The sequence below is a fragment of the Ranitomeya variabilis genome, chromosome 2 (genome assembly GCF_051348905.1).
Source record: "Ranitomeya variabilis isolate aRanVar5 chromosome 2, aRanVar5.hap1, whole genome shotgun sequence".
NCBI classification, from domain to species: Eukaryota; Metazoa; Chordata; class Amphibia; order Anura; family Dendrobatidae; genus Ranitomeya; species Ranitomeya variabilis.
The window spans coordinates 338275128-338285508 of record NC_135233.1 but is presented as its reverse complement, the minus strand read 5'-3'; the positions used below and the strand labels follow the sequence as shown (position 1 = coordinate 338285508).

The 10381-nt window shown below is 38.6% G+C and overlaps 1 protein-coding gene across 1 annotated transcript in view; it reads right to left on the bottom strand.

Annotated features, from left to right (window-relative positions):
* Nucleotides 1-1255: 1255 nt before the first annotated feature.
* The window catches only part of LOC143805752 (sodium- and chloride-dependent neutral and basic amino acid transporter B(0+)-like), a 59174-nt gene continuing 50048 nt past the window's right edge, over nucleotides 1256-10381 (bottom strand). The window contains exons 11-14 of the mRNA XM_077285371.1: nucleotides 5844-5943; nucleotides 5109-5218; nucleotides 4168-4335; nucleotides 1256-1678 (exon numbers count right to left, since the gene is read on the bottom strand). Coding sequence (XP_077141486.1) covers nucleotides 1433-1678; nucleotides 4168-4335; nucleotides 5109-5218; nucleotides 5844-5943 — 624 coding nt within the window. The 3' untranslated portion in view covers nucleotides 1256-1432. The remainder of the gene's footprint in view (nucleotides 1679-4167; nucleotides 4336-5108; nucleotides 5219-5843; nucleotides 5944-10381) is intronic.

Genomic DNA, 10381 nt, shown 5'->3' with positions numbered 1-10381 from the left:
ATTTCCCAGAGGAGCATTGCATGGCGAATAAGCCTCCTTACCTTGACAAGCCAGCTGGTATGTCACTCTCCATAAGGAGAAACGTTACCCCTTAGACCCCAGTCCAGAGCCTCTCACCTAGCCAAATCAGTTCTCATGCTTCGCACTGACGAGGGCCAACAGCCCAAAACACCGTGTCTGCGAATTGAGATACTGATTTGGCTTTTATCCTATGTCATATTGCACAACTCGTTAAAGGGTTGATTGTGACTTGTAGGATCGCTACTTCCAACAGGTGGTGCTATAGAGTTAAGTCCTCTTTTTCTCAGAAGAGGCAATTTGAATATTAAATTTGATGGACATTTGTCTTTTTTACCTGTATTATTTATGTAACTATGTAACATGTAGCACAAGTTAAAGTGCACCAAGACCAAAACAAACAGAAGCACAATTATAATTAATCCTGGCTCAGGAGTTTTTATATTTAATTTGGCTAATCTTGCAATTATTTGAATTGTGTTAATGTTTTATTTTTCCCCCCACAGTCTCAGTTTCTGACTATTAATGACTTTGAAAATAATAGTTATTTAGGACATTCCGAAATCTGTCACTAGATTTCATAATATACACTTGATACCTTATTAAATAGGTTGTAGACCATATGTGGATAGTGTACTTACCATGAAAATACATAAATGAATGGCTTTATTAAAGTTATCATGCAAAATATTAAAAGAAAAACTATTTATGAACTCAGCTGGACTCTTGCGATGACACCAGCTCTTGCAAATCATGTTATCATGGGTGATAACATACAGAGAGGGATGACTAATTTTGGACACAAATGTACTATTGACTAATCAAAGGTCTAATTTGTATATGAAAAACTGAGTCTGTAAAGACCTTTTTAAAAACATTTTTAGGTGTCAAACACAATAAAACTCTGGTTAGACAGGGAATTTAGCAAATATATGAATGTTGGTGGGTTGTTGGGCATGGAGGACCTGTCAGGTTCCCATTACCCTTTTTTAGCAGTATTTCCATGCACCTCTGGTTTCCACTTGCCTAGTGAATAAGGCCCATCAATATTTAGCTCCCCCAAAAAACCTTTATATTTTATTACCAATTGTCTCAATGTGTCCTAATGTTCTTCAACATTTTTAGGAAAACTTATACATCCATTGAGAACAAGGGCATAACTTGCAGAGTGTCAGGTATTAATGTTGCTTTTGGGCCCAGAAGCCAAAGGGGCCAACTTTACTCCCACATGGCCATGGGCAGACCAATTGTAGCCTCTAAAATCAGTAGGAAAATTCTGTGAAAAAAGAGTAAAAACCCCACAGAAGCCGTGATTAATGGTGGTCATGGCAGAATGGGTTCGCCTGGCTTCTTGTTAGAAATAATGGCGATTCTAATTATTTAAAAACCATTTATTACAGATACAAAGATTAAGTCAGTCACTCTGATACGATGGGTTATCAAATGCTGTAATGTCTGGAATCTCAACTCCTTTGTCTTCTGGGTTAACAGGTTCATCCGTTCTTGGTGTGTATCTCTCAGTCACTTGTATATGTGAAATTTCCATCTCCTTGTCTTCATTCTTCACCCTTTCATCCTTCATATGCTGGTACCTCTCATTACGATTTTTAGGTAATGCAGGACCCCAGGTTGCTGTTGGTCTACAACAACTTGCAATTCGCTGTAAGAAAGAGACAATAAATGTGTTTGGTTATTATCTAGATCTCGTCTAAAACATCTTCTCATTACGCTTCTTAGGCTATGTCCACATGAGCTTTTTTTCAGGTTTCCACCAAGATTTAAGCAAAGTTTTTTCAAGTTTTGCCAGTGGCCAGGGGCGGAAAAACCACATTGGTGCAATCGGTGCTGTCACACAGGGTCCCAAGAGGTAAGGGGACCCATTTTGACCTCCAAAACATATAGAATTGTGCACTACGTTGAATAATTGGACAACAAAGGGCCCATATACTTTTTTTTGTATAGGGGCCCTCTTCTGTCTATGTCCACCAGTGTCTGCGGTCTTGTAGGTTTTTACGGCGGCTCAGCTGCTGGCATCTTTTCTCTGTACTTTTCAAATATATAGAGCAAGCAGCTTCTAAATAAAGCTGCCTGAAAAATGAACTTGTAACTCCAGAATCCACCTGGAAAAGATCTTGAGTGCACATACCCTGAGTAAGTGTGCGCACAAAATCTTCCTCAAAAATAGCTTCAAAACCAATTAAAACAAATTTTTTCATTTTTATGGAAAATCCTTTTTTGCTGTTCAAATTGGAAGTTTTTTTTAGATTTTTGTTTTTCCTATAGAGGTTTTGAAAAATATCTGATGGAAAATAAGATGCACAAAAACGCTTCAGGGTAAACCTCTTCCAAAACATCTCAAAGCCGATTCAATACAACTTCAGAAAATGCCCCAGGAAGCGGAAAACTGGTCCAAAAACTTCCCAGAGAAGGAGCGTTTTCTGAAATGGTCTACGTGAATTTTACAAAAGTCCTTATGGTCTTAGAATGCATACTTTCTTGTATTTCTCTCAACGTGAATTCAGCAAAATAGCGATAGCAAAACAAAATTCACCTCACCGCTCGCTTCTCTGGACATGTCTGCTGCTCGCTCTCCCACATACGGTCCTCAGCGCCTCTTAATTTGCACTGCATCTTCACATTAAGCTTGGACTTTCGGTTGCGACTAGGTCCAGAAGCCCCAGCTTAAGAGTGTGCAACCAGCTTTCATTTCGACACAGGCACCAAGATCCGTAAGGGGAAGAGTGAGCAGCCCATATCTCTGGATCAGTATAGCAGGTTTTAAAAAAAAAATAATACTCAGGAGCAGTGGGAATAAAATATGAGCAGAAGCTGAGCTCTTTTGGCCTGGGGACAGCACCTTTTTAAAGGGAACTTGTCAGGTCCCCCATGCCCTCAAACCCAACAGCTTTCGCATATGTATCACTAAATTCCTTACCTAACCAGCCCTTTATAATGTTAGTGACTTAAATCCATGTTTAAAATGTATTTATAGGCTCCACTTTTCCTATGCTAATTAGGACTTTGACTAGTGAATGGGGCATTTGTTAACCCTTTGGGTGTGATAACAGAAGTCGGCATCATCGCCAGCTCCCTGCAAATCTTGCATGTGCACATGGCTCTATTTAGCAGCAGCTTCAACGGTGTACTGCACATGACCATAAGTTCAGGAGACGGCTCACATGCATCTTCTGCACTTTCGGTCATACGCAGTGCGACTCTGAAGTCGGAAATCGTACACCCAGCTACATAGACGCTCTATGACAAATAGAGCCATGCGGGAGATTTGCAAGGAGCTGGCGATGCCACCAATGCTCTTGTAAATCATGTTATCACACCCACAGGGGCACGATAACATGCAAAGAGGAATGACTAGTCTGGGGAAACAAATGCCCCATGGACTAGTCAAAGACCTCATTAGCATAAGAAAAATGGAGCTTATAAACACTTTTTTTATAAACATGGATTTAAGTGACTAACATTACAAAGGGCTGGTTAGGCAGGGAATTTAGTAATACATATGCGAATGCTGTTGGGCTGGAGGGCATGGAGGACCTGTCCGGTTCTTTTTAAGAGCTAAATTGCTTCAATAATAAATAAATTGTTGAGGAAATTTGGAATGGAGATAGTGAAGATTGGGGATACTAACTAGGAACACATCAAGTCAGGGAAAAAAGCAGAGGTGTTGCCTTCAGGTTAAGATGCTTGAATAACTTGATATTTTATAAACTAAAAATAATTAAAAAAAACACCAGAACAGCTGATACATAACAAAAAATAAAAATTACTATCTGCTATGCAAATGACTGTTTAGTATGAAAAATACTAAAAAACGGTGCACCTATACGGTTTCAACTAATTTGTATACATTTTCTGCTGACCATCACCCGCAGCTAAAACCCACAAGGTGGGCATTTAGTATTTTTCATACTAAAAAGTCATTTGCATAGCAAATAGTGCACGGACCATTAGTTATATCTTCTTCCTCCTTGTTTTTTGTTTGGGTTCATCACACAGAACCCAAGGTTTGTCTGCAGCTTATTGCTTTCCTAATCCTCTTTCCTACCTTCCATAGTGAAGGCACTTGTGTTTTTCTCATTGTTTTCTGCAAGAATCACCATCTGCATAAAAACACCTCTACGATATACTAACCTGGAAAATATTTCCTTCAGCTTGGATAATCTTGACACACGCTACAATTGGAATCCATATAAGGCAGAAAACCACCATGAGGAATCCCAGGATTACTCCCCATTTAGGATAAGCAACACCATTATATTCAGGGTTCTGGAATGTCACCAATGACCAAATCAAAATTGCCTGGAAAAGGAGGAAGATGTGTCTGTAAGAAACATCTATAACAAATTGGCTGCATACGAGCATTTCAAAAATTATAATAGTGTCACTCATTTAGAACTGAATTAAAAACGCAAACCATTAAACTGAGATTACATAATAAAACAAAAAGGTTTCATCTGGTTATGGCAGGTTTCATATGTTTTTATTCTCATAGCTGAAAAATGGTCTGTTTTTGGATATGAGATGATAATTTTTAGGCCATCATAAAAGATTCAATTAATGACAAATGAGCAAATTCTTGATGATGGATATGATCGCGGAGTCTTCACAATAGACAATAATTGGGAATCTTAGATCGAGCCTTGCTCTTTATACGTTAATCTCCCTTTGGGAATGACCTCAAGAAGCTCTTTTAGATGTCAGTTTTTCACATATGAGTTCTGTCTGTATTTTTCATGGATAGAATTCACACCTTTTATAATTTATGGAACTGTTCATATGCCCTTGTATTTGTACAGTCCGCACAAAATCACCGAGACTTGTTCGATATTGATCATGAACCAAACTCATCAGTACAAGTCTATGAATCTGTGAAAAAGTTGGACAGCACTAGGATACCTTTTTTCATGGACTGATTGATAGAAGAAGCTTAAGAAACCTCCATTTTTTAAGACAAGAAAAACCGATGAAAGTCATATGGTAACAACTAAAAAACTCCTCAAAAACACTGATAAAACGGGCCATTTTTGGGTAAGAGAAAAACCACTGACATCTGAATAAGACCTAACACTTACTGCTAAGAGCACAGGTGACACAAAATACCAGCAGATCCTCCACCATAGCCAGAAGATCCAATGCTTCTTTCCAAGCATCATCTCTGTATCCAAAATAATTGTATTGCCACCTGTTGAGTTGAAACATGAATTAGACTTCATCATGCAAATTGCAGAGAAGGTAAGTAAGATGATGATCATTATACAACAGACCAATTAAAGATCAGCCAATGTATTTTGTAAACATTAAAGGGGTTATCTGGGACAATCCTTTTTTTAAACTATAGGCCTAAGAACTTTAACAGACAGATTCCGCTGATCTCTGGCAGCATAGAGTGGTCACAGAAATCTCCTACCAGGGATTCAGAGATATCCGCTGACGTCACGTTGACAGAGCAGCAGCTTCTATTCTGCATTGCTTTATTGACATGGGCTGACTGCTGACATCATGCTGATTGACATCCGGCTCTCCACTGCTTAACTGAGGGGAGTCCGCTGTCAATCAGCATGATGTCATTAGTCACACCCCATTGACAGAGCAGCCAGGAAGAGGAAGAGCTGCTCTGTTCACATTGAGCAGCTGAGTCGTCGGCCGGAGCAGTTGGTGATCATTCTGAGCAAATGCCAGGTGTAGAACAGGCAGATAGTTAGCAATTGTCTCTAGTTATGTTGCACTCACTCTAGTTGTGCTATAGGGATTGTCCATTTCCCCTAACGTTCAAGACATTAATAATCGCTATACTAATTTGTACTTACCATAAATCCATATTAGAGCCACCAATTCAAATACTGCAACAAATAAAATGGCCCATCCTCCACAAAAGGAATCTGTTAGAATAACCCAGAAAATTCCAGCCTGAAAGTACAGTAGAAGAGAAACGATAACTCAAATAAAAACTACCCAATCTGGACAAATCTGCAATAATGAAGACATGTACAGTATGTGCAATACAAATGCAACTTTTTAGTAACAGATAACGTCTTAAAAACAGAGAACCCAGAAATGACCAGTATCTTGAAAACGGGCCCTCAACTTCTTTTGTCAGGAATGTGAAATTTATCTACTTTAATTTGTCCAGAAGTTCTAAATGTTTAGAACATTTTGGGATTTCCCACACAAGTAAATGGAGTGATGCACAACGATTAGACTTTTTTTGCACATGCACATAGTAATAGCTAACTTATTCTCCCATAGGAAAAAATGAGAGTCAGAAGATGATTGTATTTACCTGTTAATCTACTCTGACCGTTTTACAACAAAAAAATCTATGTGGGTTTTACATGCAAAGGATGTCACACCGCAGCCACACTGGATCACAGCATAGTATTAGGCCTTACTCAGACGTATGATTTTCAGGTACAAGTGTTATCCATGTTTTTCATGGATAACACATGTACCTGTGATATTCTATGGGATCATTCACTGTTCCATGATTTTTCACTGACCGAGATGTTAGCAGAAAATGTCCACATTTGATACAAGGGTCGGATCAAAATCGGCAGTACAAGTCAATGGTCCTTGAAAAAAGTGAACAAAGAAATCAATTTTCACAGACTGCCAGAAGGGAAGATGTGAAGAAACTTTTTTTTATATTTCTCCAGGTATGAATGACAATCAGACCACACTCTGATCTATAAGAGTTTTATCAAAATCAGTCCATTTTTTGGACTCCGACACCTACACAGGACTGAGGTATTTCCTCTTTATTGATTTTCAGTTCGTTTTTAAAGGTTGCCCACATTTGTGCATTTTTATAAACTAAAATCATGTATTTGGGGGTAAAAATCATTTTTTATAATTGGTTTTAATTAAAAATTTTGCACCATTTGCCTTTTGCAGACCCTTAGTTTCCCAATGCATTCAACTTTGATGTGGCCTGTGGTTATACAGTGGGTACGGACAGTATTCAGACCCCTTTAAATTTTTCACGCTTTGTTTCATTGCAGCCATTTGGAAAAATGCAAACAAGTTCATTTTTTTCTCATTAATGTACACTCTGCACCCCATCTTGACTGGAAAAAACAGAAATGTAGAAATTTTTGCAAATTTATTAAAAATGAAAAACTGAAATATCACATGGTCATAAGTATTCAGACCCTTTGCTGAGACACTCATATTTAAGTCACATGCTGTCCATTTCCTTGTGATCCTCCTTGAGATGGTTCTACTCCTTCATTGGAGTCCAGCTGTGTTTAATTAAACTGATAGGACTTGATTTGGAAAGACACACACCTGTCTATATAAGGCCTCACAGCTCACAGTACATGTCAGACCAAATGAGAATCATGAGGTCAAAGGAACTGGCAGATCTGGCCAAGGTTACAACAGAATTTCTGCAGTACTCAAGGTTCCTAAGAGCACAATGGCCTCCATAATCCTTAAATGTAAGAAGTTTGGGACCACCAGAAGTCTTCCTAGACCTGGCTGTCCAGCCAAACTGAGCAATCGTGGGAGAAGAGCCTTGGCGAGAGAGGTAAAGAAGAACCCCAAGATCACTGTGGCTGAGATCCAGAGATGCAGTAGGGGGATGGGAGAAAGCTCCACAAAAAAGTCAACTATCACTGCAGCCCTCCACCAGTCGGGCCTTTATGCCAGAGTAGCCTGACGGAACCTCTCCTCAGTGCAAGACATATGAAAGCCCACATAGAGCTTGCTAAAAAACACATGAAGGACTCCCAGACTATGAGAAATAAGATTCTCTGGTCTGTTGAGATGAAGATAGACCTTTTTGGTGATAATTCTAAGCGGTATGTGTGGAGAAAACCAGGCACTGCTAATCACCTGCCCAATACAGTCCCAACAGTGAAACATGGTGGTGGCAGCATCATGCTATGGGGGTGTTTTTCAGCTGCAGGGACAGGATGACTGGTTGTCACTGAAGGAAACATGAATGCGGCCAAGTACAGAGATATCCTGGATGAAAACCTCTTCCAGAGTGCTCTGGACCTCAGACTTGGCCGAAGGTTCACCTTCCAACAAGAGAATGACCCTAAGGATCCAGCTAAAATAACAAAAGAGTGGTTTCATAACAACTCTGTGACCATTTTTGACTGGCCCAGCCAGAGCACTGACCTAAACCCAATTGAGCATCTCTGGAGAGACATGAAAATGGCTGTCCACCAACATTCACCATCCAACCTGACGGAACTGGAGAGGATCTGCAAGGAAGATGGCAGAGGATCCCCAAATCCAGGTGTGAAAAACGTGTTGCATCATTCCCAAGAAGACTCATGGCTGTACTAGCTCAAAAGGGTGCCTCTACTCAATACTGAGCAAAGGGTCTGAATACTTATGACCAAGTGATATTTTAGTTTTTCTTTTTTAATAAATTTGCAAAAATTACTACATTTCTTTTTTTTTCAGTCAAGATGGGGTGCAGAGTGTACATTAATGAGAAAAAAAATTAACTTGTTTGAATTTACCCAATGGCTGCAATGAAACAGAGTGAAAAATAAAAGCGATAACTTATTCATTTTTTGTCAATATAGCCACAATATCATTCTCCAGGTCAGTACGAGTACGCAGATATCAAACATGTATAGGTTTTTTATTTTATTTAAGTGGTGAAATGGTAAAAACAAATCCGAAATTTGTCAGAAAATTTGCTTGTTTCTCCACTTTGCGAGACCCAAAGCGTTTCCATTTTTTTGGGATCTGGGGCAGTGCAAAGTCTTACTTTTTGCACCCTGAAGTGACATTTTTACTGATATCATTTTTTGGGTAGATACAATGTTTTAATAGTTTCTTTTTGCATTTTATCCATTTTTTCTTGTTAAACCTTTTACCAATTGGATTAATTTCTTTTATATTTTTAAAATTTGGATTTTTACGACAGCAGTGAAACCAAATATGTGTATTTTTTAATTGTTTTAATTTGAATGGGCAAAAAGGTTTTTTTCCATATTTTTAAAAACTTTTACTTTATTTAATAGCTGCTATCATCTGATTAACTGAGCTGCACATAGCAAGGTTTCAGCACTGGTATATAGCAGAAATCAAGATCTCCTATGAACAGGTAGTTTGTAATGTCACAAATGGGGGTCATCAGCAAACCCCCGGATGTCATTACAACTCATCGATGCCCCTCGATCACGTGATAGGGGTGCCAATGAGCGAGATTAATGAAGCGTTTACGACTGTTTAATCCTGATGTCAGTGATTGAGAGCAGGAATAAACAGGTTAACAGCCGTGGGCAGAGCACCGCTCCACTTGTGGCTGTTAACCCTTAAGTCCCCAAGCACTCTGGAATGCATCAATGGATCCCACTGATTCTAAAACTGCTTGTTTGTGACATTTTGCACTTCATTATAGTGGTAATATTTCTTCGATATGACTTGTGTATATTTGTGGAAAAAATTTAAATTTGTTAAAAATTTGCAATTAAATTTTTTTTAATTTGTATACCCTAAAATAATTAACATTTCCCACATGTATACTTTATATCAGTACAATTTTTGAAACATAATTTTTTTTGTTAGAAAGTTATAAGGGTTAAAAGTTGACCAGCGATATCTCATTTTTTCAACAATATTTACAAAATCATTTTTTTAGGGACCACATTACATTTGAAGAGACGTTGAGGGGTCGATATAACAGAAAACACCCAAAAGTGATACCATTGTAAAAATTGCACCCCTCAAGGTGGTCAAAACCACATTTCATAAGTTTATTAACCCTTAGGCCGGCGTCACACTCAGCGTAAGACAATACGGTCTGTTTTTTACTGCCGTAATACGGAGAAATGTTCCCAAAATAGTGATCCGTATGTCCTCCGTAGGCAGGGTGTGTCAGCGTATTTTGCGCATGGCATCCTCCGTATGTAATCCGTATGGCATCCGTACTGCGATATTTTCTCGCAGGCTTGCAAAACCGACATCTAATGGATTTATGGGCTCAAATGTTCGTTAAAACATATATACAGTATATACAGTGCCTACAAGTAGTATTCAACCCCCTGCAGATTTAGCAGGTTTACACATTTGGAATTAACTTGGCATTGTGACATTTGGACTGTAGATCAGCCTGGAAGTGTGAAATGCACTGCAGCAAAAAAGAATGTTATTTCTTTGTTTATTATTTTTTTAAATTGTGAAAAGTCTTTTCAGAGGGTCATTTATTATTCAACCCCTCAACCCACCAGAATTCTGTTTGTTTCCCCTAAAGTATTAAGAAGTAGTTCAGGCACAAAGAACAATGTCAATGAGCTTCACATGTTTGGATTAATTATCTCTTTTTCCAGCCTTTTCTGACTATTTAAGACCCTCCCCAAACTTGTGAACAGCACTCATACAT